This window comes from Apium graveolens, chromosome 4, assembly GCF_009905375.1.
Source record: "Apium graveolens cultivar Ventura chromosome 4, ASM990537v1, whole genome shotgun sequence".
Lineage (NCBI taxonomy): Eukaryota > Viridiplantae > Streptophyta > Magnoliopsida > Apiales > Apiaceae > Apium > Apium graveolens.
The window spans coordinates 219,206,597-219,222,950 of NC_133650.1; the positions used below are offsets into that span (position 1 = coordinate 219,206,597).

The 16,354-nt window shown below is 35.4% G+C and overlaps 1 protein-coding gene across 1 annotated transcript; it reads left to right on the forward strand.

The window, feature by feature from the left end:
* Window positions 1-77: 77 nt before the first annotated feature.
* LOC141720633 (zinc finger CCCH domain-containing protein 11-like) lies at window positions 78-13,705 on the forward strand. Its single transcript, XM_074523150.1, has 8 exons — window positions 78-456; window positions 552-636; window positions 819-959; window positions 1,098-1,192; window positions 1,721-1,909; window positions 2,081-2,211; window positions 2,329-2,431; window positions 13,207-13,705. The coding sequence occupies exons 1-8, from the start codon at window positions 286-288 to the stop codon at window positions 13,402-13,404; spliced, it is 1,113 nt and encodes a 370-aa protein (XP_074379251.1). The 5' UTR covers window positions 78-285; the 3' UTR covers window positions 13,405-13,705.
* Window positions 13,706-16,354: the final 2,649 nt, after the last annotated feature.

The following is a 16,354-nucleotide window of genomic DNA, read 5'->3' on the forward strand; positions in this document are numbered from 1 at the left end:
AAAAGAGAAGCACATTTTAAATTGTCTTGATAGACCAAAACTTGAAACTATAGCATCATATTTAAGTGAAAAATAAACAGAAGTGTAGCATCATTTTAGACTCGTACGACTCTACTTTTCCATGCTAGCATAAAATATTGACATCTGTCAGCTATGATGATTTGATTTAATAGTCACCAACATACATACATACATATAACACACAACAGATAAACAAAGTTGATACATCGTGATCGACAGATCAAAGGGGAAAAAGAGTTAGAAGAAATTGGATGAAAATAAAGGATGCCACCGAAGCAGCGATCGAAAGCAGATATAAGCAAGAAGCAGAAGATGGTAGAAGACAAGACATTCGGTTTAAAAAACAAGAACAAATCCAAGAATGTCCAGAAATATGTTCAGACCCTTCAACAATCTGTTCAGCCCAAGCCCGATCCTTCCAAAATCGCTTCCAAGGTTCACCCCCTACATCCCATATTCTGTTTATTAATTCTTCTTGTCAAAGTTTTTTCGTGTTTTTCATTCAAATTCAAAGTTTTTATGTTATGTAGAAAAAGAAAGAGGAAGACAAGGCAAGAGAGAAAGAACTAAATGATTTGTTTAAGGTTGCTGTCAGTCAGCCCAAGGTTCCTGTTGGTATGTTTTCTATCCATCATGTGTCTTTACTTGCACTAAATAAATATAAATTCATGTTGTACTCAAAAAAAATCTAATCTTTTTATTTTTTGTTTTCTGTGTATTTTTTTTTAAAAAAATCAATTTTCTGTTTTGCTGAAATGTGCATGTATTGTTGATCACAAAGCTGAGTAATTTTTCAGGTGTTGATCCGAAATCGATATTGTGCGAGTTTTATAAAGTTGGGCAATGTGCTAAGGGTTTCAAGTGCAAGTTCTCTCATGATCTCAATGTTCAGCGGAAAGGAGAGAAAATTGATATCTACAGTGATAAGCGTGATGAAGGTTCAGATTATTTATTTTTTATTTGTGGAGATCATCTATTCATTGTTAGTGGACATAATTAACTAGTTACAGGGAAACAAAGGTAAGTGTTTCCTCTTCTTTTTTTTAAATTGTGTAACCTGATTGTCTTGTCGATAGGGAAAGAGACTATGGAGGATTGGGATCAAGAGACTCTGGAGAAGGTTGTTGAATCCAAAGCGAAGGAGTATAACCAGAACAAACCAACTGATATTGTGAGTCTTTGACTTCCAAATCCAAGTTTTATGTTATCTATATGCTTTTCTTTATTCACTGTGTTTAAATGTGAAAATGCTCAAGAGTACGAGGCATTTAGTTATTACTAGCAATGGCTATCTGTCTCAGTACTCAAATTTGAATTATTTCCTCCTTTCAAGTGTTCCTCTAATTTTATAATAACCAGTGGTGTATCTATACGATCCTTTTCAGTTCTCATGCACATGAAAGTCTGGTCTGAATAATACTAAGAGGGAATAGTCATAAATTCAATGTACGAGTTCTACATCCTTGAAAAACTTGTTGATACGCATAGCCCTGTTGGAATGTTTTTCCACGACCACTGTTGAACAATAAATGGACAAAATGTTATTTGTAAAACACGTAATTAGCTATCACTTACATTGAAAGTTTCCTTATAATACATTGCGGTCTGGATGCTGGCTATTGCAATACATTCATACCAAACATCGCTTCATTATGTATACGGTATTAATGTGTTCGACTTTAATCTGTGCGGCATGCAGGTTTGTAAGCACTTCCTGGATGCAGTGGAGAAGAAGCAATATGGTTGGTTTTGGGTCTGTCCAAATGGTGGTAAAAACTGTCATTATAGGCATGCACTTCCACCAGGATATATATTAAAATCCCAAATGAAGGCTCTGTTAGAGGAAGAGGTGGAGAAAATATCTATGGAAGAAGATATTGAAAACCAGGTGAGTTGACCTGTTTATGATTTTTTGATATTCATTTACAAATGTATCTGCATCCCTATAATATCCTTATCATATTCCATAATATCACATCTACTAACAAATGAGGTAGAATCCTTTTTCCCCAATTTCCCCATTTGATGATTTCTGACAAGAATGATCCTTCATTTTCAGCGCGCTAAGGTAACTACTACAACTCCCATGACTCCCGAGTTATTCTTGGAATGGAAGAATAAGAAGATGGCAGCACGGGACGCTGGCTTGGCTGCCGAGATGGCAGAGAGAGCAAAGAATGATCGTATGAGGTATTAATTTAATGTTTTATCTGCCAATGTATTACTTCCATATGAATCTTTTTTAGTTAGGTTTGTATTATATTGTGATCTATTGAACGGATCTAATATATTTATTTTCATGTACAGTGGCCGTGAGCTGTTCCTTTCTGATTCAAGCTTGTTTGTGGATGATGCTGAGGCCTACGACAAATACCAAAGGGAGGACGAATCTAATGCTACTGAAGAGAAGGTAAGCATGTTTCCCTATATATGCATGTGCTCTAACTGCTTGGTACTTTTAAATTTCACTTTACATCTACAAAACAAACCTATTTTGGAGCAGCTTTATGACTACAAAAGAACCAGCAAAATGCATTAACGCTGCATAGTTCATTGTACATACCAATCGTGGTAAAATATAGCTGGGTGATTCAATAATTTATTCCATATGCTTGCCGAAACATGAAAAAAATAAAGAGGTTATTTATATTCCTTGGAAGCCCGCTCCCATCACCAAACATTCTTGGCCCAGTGTTGCCTAATCACCTGGGCACTAGGCCAGTCTGAGTCGACTTAGCCATGCACATAGTTTGAAAAATAGCACCTTGAAAATGCAAACCACTCAACCAAAGAAATAAAGATAATGTACAGCAGTACAAGTAACAAGTAACAAGTTCTAGTTGCATGGTATGAGGTGCTATGATTATATGATAGATTGAAAGTAAGATGTTTAATCCTTGATTAGGATGTAGTTTTTCTCTTTCTTGTTATTACCTTTGTTCCCTGAAAAGATGAAAAGAGGTTTGATCAAAATTTTAACATTTAGGAAAACAAATGACCTTGTATCAGATGTGTACTGATTTGAACCTTATACACGACGACAAGTGAATGTTCATTGACTTAGATTTTGTTAGGTAATGAATCACGCACAGAGGGGTGAATGTGTTTTTCTGATTTTAGGCTTTTCTTGAAAGATAATGGTTGAACAAAGTAAATTAAATCTTGTATAGAAAAGTGTTCATGCAGAAATTAAACTTGCACAAAATAAATAACACAGATCTTCAAAACTCACTTAATTTTTGTATTAAAAATTAAGATGTTTTGCTACAAAATTTCTAAGCTCTTCGAAGTTAAAGAGCTCAGCTTCTTCTCGAGAGTGTTACAAGAATTTTGATCTAAATTGTTACTTCTAACTAGAGGACCGGTGTTAACTTTATAGCTCAATTAAATTTTGGTTTACACAGTGGATAATAAACATGCTATTAGCTTTTCTAAACTGTCACTTGTCATTTCTATTTATAGAAAAGCAAATCTTCCATTTCTGGCTTAGCATATTTTTAGTATCCCGTGTTTACTTTAATCTTCCTCTGTCAGTTAATCTTTGTCATTGATCTTGCACACACACTTCAAGCTGCTTTTTGTAAACTTGTCAATCCAGCTGCTGGATTGTACGTTGATTGTTTATCTTGGATATTAAACTGATCTGCAATTTTTTACTTTGAGACTGTACTTCGAGATCTCCAGTTTGATTCATTTGAACACTTGATATCTCGATAAGTACAAAGGCTTATCGAGATCTCTAGTACTCCATAATGAGTTTGGCTTGTAGAGGTCTTCAGCTCATCGAGATCTCTAGTCTTCATAACTTCACTTGACATGTAAATATCTCTGAGTTCTCGAATGGATATAGACTAGTCGATAACTCTGAGTTCTCTAGTGAAAGAATGACTTGTCGATATCTTTTTGAGTTTTCGAGTAGCTTTCCTGACTTCTCTACTACCGGTGGATATTGCTTATCCGTTGAGTAGATATTGCTCATCCATCGAGTAGATGTATAGCTTATCCGTCGAGTAGATATTGTTCATCCGTCGAGTAGATGTTATTCATCCAACGAGTAGATATATAGCTCATCCGTCGAGTAGATATTGCTTATCCATCGGTATTCTCTGGAGTTTGAATGACTTCTCGATAAGTCATTCTCGAGTTCTCAAATGACTTCTCTATAACATTAAATCTGTGACTTGTAGAGATCTTGACTTAGAACATTTTTCTCCAAACAGATTTATTCAACTCTAAGTTTCTTCAAAATTCTTCTGAGGCATGATCTTCTTGTTCTTCTTCCAGATAGAATCCTTAGGTTTGATACTGTCTTAGGAAAAAGACTCCAGTCTGCTCCTTTGCATTTTTACAGACTTTAAGTGTTACAAGTACAAAATACAAATTTAGATAACAATACAACTTACCTAAGGTTGACAAGTTGTCTTAGTCTTGTTAAAGTACAGGCATGTCTTTTACAACAATTTCCCCCAATTTGTGAGAAGATTGCTTCACACAAATTCATGCCTGTTAACAAGACTAACCTCAAGTTTAAAACCGATGGATGATAAGATTAAAACATAAAGCTTGATAAAATTACAACTTGTACAACATAAGATTCACCAAGTTCGAGGATTACAGGAATCAGGTAAAGACAGTTTTTACATCTGCTTCTTCTCTAAGTTTATCCTTCAAGTGATCAAGAATTTCAAGTTCTTCTATGATGAGTGTTCCACTTAGAGCTTCCACAAGTTTTTGCCTTGCTGTCTTAGGGTACCCTTGGTCCAGATACTCTAAACTGAATCTTGAGAATCCACCAACTTTAATGTTTAGAAATCTACCATCTTTAGAAATTCTGCTCAATCCTTTTGCTTTCAACTCTTCTGATCTTTTTATAAACATATCTATTTCTTCATCATGTTTCCTTCTTCTTTCTTCAGCTTCAGCCTTATCTCTTTTCTTTGTTTTCTCCCTTTCAATCAACCATTCAGCCAAAGATGATCTCCAAGTTCTTGTAACAGTGTCCTTGCCTTTTAACAAACTTAGCACCCTCTTAATTTCTGCAGGAGTCAAAGAATCCATTAAGTCTTTGTTTAGAAGAGTGAATGTACCATCCTTAAAATAGACTCTAACTTTTCTCAGTGATACAACCCAGACTTTGACAATTTCCTCAGCTGAATTTTGGAAAAGGTCTTCATATGTGATGCACCAATTTAGAGGTAGAAAGTCAGATTCTTTAAAGCAATTATAGATGGCCCTTTCAGTGACTTCCACTTCCTTTATAGGCTTGACTTTCTTAGGCTTTCTTCCCACATATTTGAGATTGAATTTTAGTGAAGGTTTGGCTAAAAGTAGGGTTGTTACTTTCTTGAAATTTGTGAGGCTTGAGGTGATTGAAATTTTTAGGAAGGAGTTGGCAGTTTGTCTGTGAAGAAATTTTGGCTTAGGTGTTTGGGAAGATTTGATGTTAGAGATAGTTGATGTTGTGAGTTGACCTGAGGTTTGAGGTGGTTGTGTTTGGATATTTAGGGTTGTTTGAGTTCCTGAATCATCATGAGGTTTTCTGCTCTTCCTTTCCCTTTTTCTCCTCGTGTCTTCATCTTTCTTGTCATCATCCTTCTTCTCTCCACCCCTGCTTCCAGATGGCTTAGTAGACTGACTTGAATTTAAGCCAGAAGGATTTTGATCATCTTTCTTCTGTTCGTCATCATCCAAATCATCTTTGTTGATTTTTGTTTTTGGGCAAGTTTGCTTCTGCATTATCCTGATATCTTCTCAACAGTTTTATCATTTCCTCATCTTCAATAGTTTTGTTCCTTTTTACTTTCAGCTCAGTTTCAAGAGTCATAATGAGCCTTTTGTTTGCCATGACACACTGTTTAGGAACTTGAAAATATTTGAAATGTTTGGTAGTAGAACAAATGTATGTCACTCCCTTGCTAGGCTGTAGATAAGCTTCTGGGAAAGCAGCTACTTGTGCATTCTTCAATTCCGTTAGAAAGAGAGTATCTTCATGAATCACAATTTTGACTTTACTTATCAAAACATCTAATTCAGATGCCCTCCTAGAGATAAGATAGTTACGGGACACCTGCATACATCTGTCTACACCTGAGTCATTGATGTTGACCACTATCCTTCTTTCCTTGAAATTGTCTTTAGTTACCAAGATCACTCTTATTGAGTTTATTGTCCTGTCCAATGCATTCTTGTAGGTGAAGCAATTGTTATTGAGAGAAACTCTGAGTGCGTTAAGTAGTTCATCAAATTCTCTGCTTTGATTGGGACCCTCAACTGCTTTAAAAAGTCTCTTCATTCCAATATCAGTTTTTCGATTTAAACTCTCTTCAACACTTTGGACTTGTTGTTGAGATGACCTTGACTGTGCCAACCTAACCTCTATCTCCCCCTTAGTCTTGTTGACAGGCATGAGAAGGGGAGTAGGGATTTCAGGTCTTACTTGTTCAGGCAAAGAAGGTAGTGGTGTGTTGAGTTTACCCATGATGGCTCCTAAAGCTATGGAATTTTGCATTTGAAGATGCTTATGGGAGTCCACCAGAGTTCGGATACAGTACTGGATTTGCAGTCAAAGCACCTGCAAGATAGGATTCAGACAGCATTTTACAAATCCCATGAAACTATCAGGAGCTTGGTTTGCATCAGTGAAAGCAAGATAGTTAGTTCCTTTCTACGGGATAGATGCCCTAGCAACATTTTGAGCCATAGTTGATTGATGAGAATGAATGGGTAGGAAAGATCTCTGAGAAAAGATGAAAAACGAGAGGGAAAACGGTTATGGATTGAAAGCTAGGTCACTTTAGATCTCGAAAGCTGTAAGTAAGTGTGTATCGAGAAGTCTGGGTATTTATAGTAAAAGTAGATGACTTGTCGCGAACTCAAAAATAGACATTTGGAGTTTGTCTATCGAGAAGTCATTTTAAATTACTCTTATAGAGAACTCAAGAATGACTTGTCGAGTTTACCAAAATAATTTATCAATTTAAATTATTTCAGTTCTGAGTTATTGATAAGTTAAAGTTTGTACTTATAGAGAACTCTGTGAATGAATACTACTAGAGAACTCTACAAGGACTTATCGATAAGTCATTTTGAGCCTATCGAGAAGTCACTCGAGAAGTCAGTAAGTTGACTTATCGAAGACTCACTCGAGAAGTCCTAAAATGACTTGCCGAGAAGTCACTTTATACTTATCGAGGACTCAGTTCTCTAGATACTTTTGGTTATTGTAATTCTGCTTTGAGTTAATTTTACATATTAAGGATGTAAATTAACAACTAAGTAGTTTACTCGGAATTTGAAAAATTCCAAGTTAATTAAATTTGAAAGACAAATATACAGAGATTTCTGAAATATTTATAATTCATATTTCAGTCAATTTTTAATTTAATGAAATTAATTTTGATTTACTGGAGATTAATCTGCTGCACAACATTTGCTGAGTTCTTGCCTTATGATGAAGAATTGAGCATTCCAATTTCACCTGCAAGTCTAGTGAAAGTTGCTTCATCCAAAGGTTTAGTAAAAATGTCAGCTAGCTGTTTTTCCGTTGGTGCAAGAAGTTTTAATGCTAAATCAGGATACAGGTCTTAGAAAGACAGAATATGTATCTATGAAACCAACAGCTCCAAAACTGATTCCCTTGGAATGTCATAATCCCAAGTTGAGCTTCCTTCTAGTATCTGAAGATCCTCTTTCTCCCCCTGAGGCTGTGCAATCAAACTCAGGTGTATGAGATGAGCTTCCATTTGCCATGATTCTCTTGTTGGGTAGTTTCTTCATTTCCTTAGTCTGACAAACTTTACAATCTTCAACTGGAGCAAGCTTGTTTCTTTCTCCTGATACCTTGGTGTAGAAGCAACAAATACCATTCTTATTTGTTGAGTCAAAATCTTCAACAGACAAGCTTCCTTTCCTTGCTCCCTTAAGAGCAACTTCACCAGTTTTCTTGCTGATAATAGTGCATTCTCCTTATAGAATAAGACTTGAGACCATTGTCTACAATATGCTAATTCTGAAAAGACTCACTTCAAGCTCAGCTACCAGTGCTACATTAATCAACAACAACATTTTCATTATATTCTTGCCATATCCCATTTTGAATCCTTTGCTGTTGTCTCCAAAGGTCACAAATGAGCCAGCTTTCTCCTCAAATTGTGATAGCAGGGCTTTACCACCACCAGTCATATGCCTGGAACATCCACTGTCTATGATCCAGATGACTTTCTTCACTTGCCCTGCACACAATGAGTCTTAAGTGTGTTTGGAAACCCAAACAGTGTTGGGTAGTTTATTCTTGGTAACTTTTTCAGGAGAAGTAGAATGAGTAATTTTAGAAGAAACGGAATTTAGTGATTGTTGTGCATGTTTTCCTTCTGATGTAGACTCATTTCTTGATTCTTTAAGGTCTACTCTCAGTTTATGACAACTCTTCATTACCTTCATGTTGCAAGGAATGCAGTCAAACTTGTCACAGAATGAATAGGGATCGTTAAAATTAGCTTCATTGTATTTGCAAGCTCCTTCAGCTGGCTTGCTAACAACCTTTTTACAAAGGTGAGTTAGATGATTTGAAGAGCCACATTTTTCACACTTCTTTCTAGGAGCATTTGCAACATAAGCAAAATTGTTGCTTTTGTTTATCCCTATTTTTCCATTTCTATTTCTCTTTTTCTTTCTTGCATCTTCAACTTTGGTTTCTTGTATAGGAGTCTTGGGACTGTGTTTGTTCATGATCTTCTCTTCAGTTTTTGAAGACTGAACTGATTCTTCAGTTTTCTTTTCTTTATCTACATCAACAATTTCTTGCTTGATTATCAACTCTTCTTCACTGAAGTTGACTACACATGCTTTGAATGTAGGTGCATTAACCTCTTTCAAAAAGGTTGGAGCTTTCTCAGTCTTCTTGGCTTTCCCTTTGTCACCTACAGTCATCTTTTTGTCACTCATGTCTTCATAGTCAAGGCCAATAACAATGTTTGCACATGACTTATTCTTCTCATGATACTATTCAGCCAGTTCAGATGCATTTCTGAAAGATTTCATCTTTACTTCATTATTTTCTAGTTTCTCCCTTAACACTGCTTCAATTTCATTTGCACACTTGAGCTTGTTCTTAAGATAAGCATTTTCTTGTTTTAAAGCTTCAAGCTCAACCAACAACAATTCAGTTTCTTGCTTCTCACTCTCGAGCTTCTTATTTATCTTTGTTAATCTGCTAACTTCTTCATTAGCAGCAACCATGCTTGTGTGAATGTGAAACATTTCTGTGCTCATCTTTTCAACAGTTTCCTTGTATTGATTCATGTTTAAATCAATAGTGGTAAGAGTTGGTGTCTGTGCTTTTGATGAGGATGATTCACCTTGCTCCAAGGCCATTAGAGCATAGTTTCCAACTTCCTCATCTTCATCATTATCTGAATCATCCCAACTCTTTCCCTCTGCAATGTAAGCTTTGCTCTGTTGCTTTTTCAGAAAAGCTTCATATTTTGCTTCCAGTTCGAGATAAGCTTTGTCTTTCTTTGCCTTTTTGGGTTTCCTGCATTCTGTAGCAAAGTGGCCTAGTTTATCACAATTGAAGCACCTTATATTAGATCTGTCAACAGATCCAGTTTTGTAACCACTCTTGCTGTCAGAATTGTACTTCCCTTTCTTTTTCCAGCTGTTGTCTTTGTTGAAGGATTGTCCTTTATTCCTGAAGTACCTTGGCTTCTTTACTCTAATGTTAGAAAATTTTATAGCTAGATGGGCCATAGACTGATCTAGCTCATCCAGTTCTTCAAGAGTGTAAAACTCATCCTTTTCCAACTCTAAGATGACTTGCTACTGTGAATCATTTGTTTTCTGCTCACTTGATAAGGCATCTGAAGTTTGGTATCTTAGTTCATTATTGAATGAGTGGCTTTCATTAACAATTAAAGCACTTGAACCATCCACAACATGTCCTTGACCAGACCTCAGCGATTGCCTTTGAATCATCTCTAATTCATATGTTTTAAGAATTCCATACAGAACTTCCAGAGTTATTCTGCTCAAGTCTCTTCCTTCCCTGATTGCTGAGATTTTTTGTTCCAAATGGTCAGGGAGAGTAAGCAAGAACTTTAGATTCACTTCTTCAGCTTCATAGTATTTGTCATGAAGCTGCAAGTCATTTATCAGCTTGTTGAATCTTTCAAACACATCAGTAATGCTTTCCTTAGGCTTAGCCATGAAACCCTCATACTGTGAAATCAGTATCCTTCTTTTATTGGATCTAACCTCCTCAGTTCCTTTACATAGTATCTCAATCTTTTCCCATATCTGTTTGGCAGTGTCACAGTTGATAATATTGTTGTACATCACATTGTCAAGTGACTCAATCAATATCATTTGCAAGCTGCTATCCAGGGAAACTTTCTCCTTTTCAGGATCTGTATACTCAGCAGGATCTTTTGGGGCATAATGAGCTGGTATGATAATGTCTCCATCTGTAGATTCCTCAACCCTTACCATAGGAATGAAGGGTCCATTCTTGAGGATCTGAATGTAAAATGGATTTGCCATCCTGATAAACAACATCATTTTCTTTTTCCAAAGAGTGTAGTTAGCTTTTTCAAATGTAGGAATTTTGATGCTACTGATTTTCTGTGTATTCATTCTTCCAAGATCTTGAATCTGTTTTCTTTCAGATTTTGCTCTGATACCACTTGTTAGGTAATGAATCACGCATAGAGGGGGGTGAATGTGTTTTTCTGAATTTAGGCTTTTCTTGAAAGATAATGGTTGAACAAAGTAAATTAAATCTTGTATAGAAAAGTGTTCATGCAGAAATTAAACTTGCACAAAATAAAGGACACAGATCTTCAAAACTCACTTAATTTTTGTATTAAAAATTAAGATGTTTTGCTACAAAATTTCTAAGCTCTTCGAAGTTAAATAGCTCAGCTTCTTCTCGAGAGTGTTACAAGAATTTTGATCTAAATTGTTACTTCTAACTAGAGGACCAGTGTTAACTTTATAGCTCAGTTAACTTCTGGTTTACACAGTGAATAATAAACATGCTATTAGATTTTCTAAACTGTCACTTGTCATTTCTATTTATTGAAAAGCAAATCTTCCATTTCCGGCTTAGCATATCTTTAGTATCCCGTGTTTACTTTAATCTTCCTCTGTCAGTTAATCTTTGTCATTGATCTTGCACACACTTCGAGCTGCTTTTTGCAGACTTGTCAATCCAGCCGTTGGATTGTTTGTTGATTGTTTATCTTGGATATTAAACTGATCTGCAATTTTGTACTTTGAGACTGTACTTCGAGATCTGCAGTTTGATTCATTTGAACACTTGATATCTCGATAAGTACAAAGGCTTATCGAGATCTCTAGTACTCCATAATGAGTTTGGCTTGTAGAGGTCTTCAGCTCATCGAGATCTCCAGTCTTCATAACTAGAGATATTGCTTATCCGTTGAGTAGATATTGCTCATCCGTCGAGTAGATGTATAGCTTATCCGTCGAGTAGATATTGTTCATCCGTCGAGTAGATGTTATTCATCCATCGAGTAAATATATAGCTCATCCGTCGAGTAGATATTGTTTATCCGTCGGTACTCTCTGGAGTTTGAATGACTTCTCGATAAGTCATTCTGGAGTTCTCGAATGACTTCTCTATAACATTAAATCTGTGACTTTTAGAGATCTTGACTTAGAATATTTTTCTCCAAACAGATTTATTCAACTCCAAGCTTCTTCAAAATTCTTCTGAGGCATGATCTTCTTGTTCTTCTTCCGGATAGAATCCTTAGGCTTGATACCGTTTTAGGAAAAAGACTCCAGTCTGCTATTTTGCATTTTTACAGACTTTAAGTGTTACAAGTACAAAATACAAATTTAGATAACAATACAACTTACTTAAAGGTTGGCAAGTTGTTTTAGTCTTGTTAAACTACAGGCATGTTTTTTACAACAGATTTCTATATGACTATATTGAAGAGCTACAGGATCGTGTCACATTTGCTTAAAATGAATGCCTCTTATATTGACTTATATTATTATAACTTACGGTGGAGTAGCAGATATGGTAACAGATGGTATCGGTTTCAGCTGTAATATATGTTCATATAAATTTGTTGGTGTGAATATAGATACTAGAGTACTAAATTTTCTATTACTGTGAACAGCAAATTTATTAGCTAATTTGTTGGCATGTTTCCTTCTTAATAGCTTAATTTATCACGTGGCTTGCATTGTTTCATTTGCATGTGGATTAAATTTCGTTTAAATTGTGAGAGAATTTATAAACACCTTCTCTAAATTATCAAGAGTGTATTCTGAAATGTCCAAATAAAAAAGGGAAGTTCTCAACAGGTTAAACAGTATATCTTGACAAAAATACATGACAAATTAAGATAGTACATGGATTGGATTTTGATTTTGCATTCTATGTTAGATAGATGAAAGCCTGTCAAGTAGATAATTAAATCTGTACTATTCTATATTAATCAAGAACTACACTGCCTTCTGGAAGGCAATTGAAGCTCGCCAGCTGCTCCGTTATAGCATTGAAGGCAATGATCTTAGTAGATTCTACAGTGTTGTGATATCATTTATATGTGTTTAGCAACTCAATAGCTAATATTAACATGCCAATTGAGAACATGATATTTATTAAAAATTAATCGTGTGTTTTGTGTGTTTTCTGCTGCATATGGTTTAAAATTGAGGATACTCACCAAGACGTGATACCCTAATTGCTAATTAGTTCCGTCAATAAATGGCCTTCCGATGGAATGGTTTTGGGCGATGCTCACATGCATATGATAATGACAGCCATTTTTTCAGATTGTGGATCTGAGTTCTTTATCAGTAGAAGAATATTGAATTGGTTTTGCAAGTTTCCTGCCTGAAATTGTTGGAAGGTTGAACACCAAAGTACACTAAATTAATTGGGATTGAGTTAATACAATTATCCGTTTAGCTTTGAGAAGTTCTGATCATTCTAGCGAGTAAATATAATTATGAGACTGCCTGCTATCAGTTTAGCCGTGTATCGGCACTGCACCAAGTGTCTTTTCTGTTTTATTTGCAGCAGTATGGTGAAATTTTATTCTCTCTGTTGCCAAGGTAGGAAAATTTTATACTCATCTGTTTTGTGTTCTATTTCCTATTTTGTTTTGATGATTTAAATCCCTTTGCTGATCTTTTCTTTGTCATCAGAATCATAGATCTTCCGCTGCAAATCAGTCAAGTACCTCGACTTTAGCTGTTACTGGTGAAACTTTGGCTGATGATGATGAAGATGATGACCTCGACATAGACGAGTTAAATGAACTAGAAGCAAGCTTATCAAAAACATCTCGACAGATTAACGAGCAAGGAGCCATCAGCCAAGTAATAGCCAATTATGTCTCTTGACTAATGCCAGGACATCAGGCAGCGCCTGCTCATATCCTCAGTTATTCGGTTTACTAGAAGAGCTGAAGTCATGCTGCAATTCGAATGTAGGTAGAAACTCGAGACCATTCCTGCCAAAGCAAATAATCATCAAATGGATTCATCACCAAGAACTTGGTCATGGGTGGGTTAGTGATCTACTCAAATTCAGTCTTAATTTGTGCCAAGAGTATTCTGTGCATTTTTTTTCTAAATGAGTATTCTGTGCATTAAATATACTTTTATGTTACTATAAAGCAGACCTATCTCCTCCATTGTTATACATTATGATTTCAAAAAACCTCAATCTCTACATTAGTAAAGATCAAAATACAGAAACACAGAAGTAAAACAGCAAGAAAAAGTATCTCTACAAGGTTCATTTCCTGAACAAGAAAGTAAATTCTTTGTTCGCCCTTGAAAAAACAATTTCTTGTTTATAATAATTGAGTGATATATAAACAGACATAATATTTAGCAATGATACTTAATAGAGATGGACATTGACTAAACATTCATTGAGGCTTTTAGACATTGCCAAAGTGGATGGATAGAAGAAGCGAGTCCCCACAACATAGTAAGGGAAAGCAACAAATTCAAAAGAGCCCCGTGTCCAATAATGCAGTTGTTCCCTTGGTAGCTATCAAAAACTGTTTATGTTTGGCACAATTCCAAAACCTGACTACACACTGGTCTGCTACCTAACTCTGGAAATCTTTGGTTTCAAGTTCGTGTGTTATTTTCCATTAAATATCCGTTCGTGCGTTTTTCTGAATATTATAACGTATCATATCAACCGCACTAAATTGATATCGTCCCTGACAATTAGGGTTGCAAATAAATAGAGTTGTTCGTAAATAAAATTTGAGATCGGCTCATTTAAATGAATTCGGTTCGGTTCGTATTTTTTAACGAGTCGAGCTTGCACATGAAAATTCGCTCGAATAATTAAATGAGCCGGGCCGGACATTTCTCGGACTCGGCTCATTTAGCTCGGGATCGACTCGAACTCGGTAACTCGGCAACTCGGCTCGGCTCGGATAGAATTTATATATATATATATATATATATTAAAAATAATAATTTATCATTAATCACATAAATATTTTTAAATAAAAATTTTAAACTTTTGCATTAAAATTTTTAATTAATATATTTTTATACATATTTTAAGGTAAAATGTGTGACTTAATTATAATAAAAAAACAATTATTATGTTTAAATTTTAATTACAATGCTAAACTCAATCTTTAGAAGAGTGTTTCACCATTAATTGTTGATGCCTGATTGCAAATAACTGGCAGAATTCAACTATGACAATAGAATTGAGTGCTACAAACTAAAAAAGAATTCACCCGACTACCTGTTTCTTTTTGTCAGTACCACCACCAGCCCCCAATAAAATGAAATGCATACATTTTTAGACTTAGTAATGAGTAATAACACACCTAGCTAACAAGTGATCAAATATTAAAAGTACGTGTTAAGTTAAACAGATTAAACTAGGGATCGGTACAACCGGTCAACCATAACATTAAAATCTCTGTATTACACTTGTTAGAGAATACAACTAAAGCTTTAAGGATAATCAAAATTTGCAGAGCTTGCAGGTTGGCAAGAAAACTGAAATAAGCTAAGAACATGTGATTATCTTCATTCTTCAAAAACTCCAACGTCAAAAGGAAGTAGGATTGACCTACACCAAATACCAAAATACATGCTCATCCATAATACTTTAATTAACCTGGCATCCTCAATTTATAAATTATCATACTTCACAAACATGTACATGTTCTTAAATTCTGACATGCCAAATACAATTTAGACACAATAACATCAACTTGAGTGGCAAATTATAAACACTACAAAAGGCCAAAAGCTACTTGAACAGATTTCTGCTACAACTTGTCACAAACGAGGCTTTGGTTACTGAAAATGAAAGACTCCTGGGAGAAATTGAAAGGATATACTCCGAGACTAGAAAAATGTAAGACCTGATCATGACACTCCTAGTAAGAACACTTTGGATTTCTGAGGATTCTTTCTTTCTTACTGCGTCACTCTTCCGGTAACATCGTTGTTGCTGTACATATTAAGTAAATGCATCATTGAATCATCTGAGGTATACAATTTTATTAATTTACTACCACACATTCATACCTTGGTTTTAACCATCTCCCAGCGGAAAGATTTAACACTGAAAATTGATGTGAATGTAGTGAGTCATGTTAGTCTATTCACGCTTAGTTTTTTTATTTTAGCGTTTTTTTCTATCTATCAAATTTTTTCTCGGACAGATGGTCCGCCTACAATCGCTTAACGTGGACTAGTGGCCAATTGATATGATGATATCATTCAAAATAAGTTGTTCTCTTGATGTTTTGCTCCCGATATTTGTGAAATGATTGGAGCTGATGCAGCTTGTAAGAAGAGGGAGTAAATGGAGTGAATTACTGAAATCTGTGCTCCCGAGTTTTAGTAAAGAATGTGATGTAAAAACAGAAAAAAAGAAAGAACAAGAACGAAATACTATGTACTTCTTTGTACTATCTTTTGTCAAACGTGACAATTCGATGTATCTATGAGATTGAGAAGTGGTTAACTTGAATAATAATCATGAGCATTACGAATTTAGTTAACCGTAGCAACTGGACTAGGGGCCAGAAAAAACAAATACATTGAACAGAGCCGGGTAGATCGATCTTGAATTCATATGTTCTAAACATTTGTTTGCAGAAGCTGCATTTATTCATGATTAGTTATTTATAAAAGCTGGCTTTACATGAAAGATTGCAAGTTGCAGGCAGGAGTGTTACAAGGCCACACCTACAAGTAGATGAGATGCCTCCCTCGCTCCATACTTGTTATTTCTTGGGTGGTTGCATTTGCTTCTCTTCAACATTTATCATGTTGCTGCCTGCCTTTGCAGTTG

Excerpts from the sequence above, each read along its gene's own strand:
- LOC141720633 (XM_074523150.1), top strand. The coding sequence starts at position 286 with ATGCCACCGAAGCAGCGATCGAAAGCAGATATAAGCAAGAAGCAGAAG. Across the intron at positions 1,193-1,720 it reads AGAACAAACCAACTGATATT|GTTTGTAAGCACTTCCTGGA; the intron begins GTGAGTCTTTGA and ends TGCGGCATGCAG. Across the intron at positions 2,212-2,328 it reads GCAAAGAATGATCGTATGAG|TGGCCGTGAGCTGTTCCTTT; the intron begins GTATTAATTTAA and ends TTTCATGTACAG.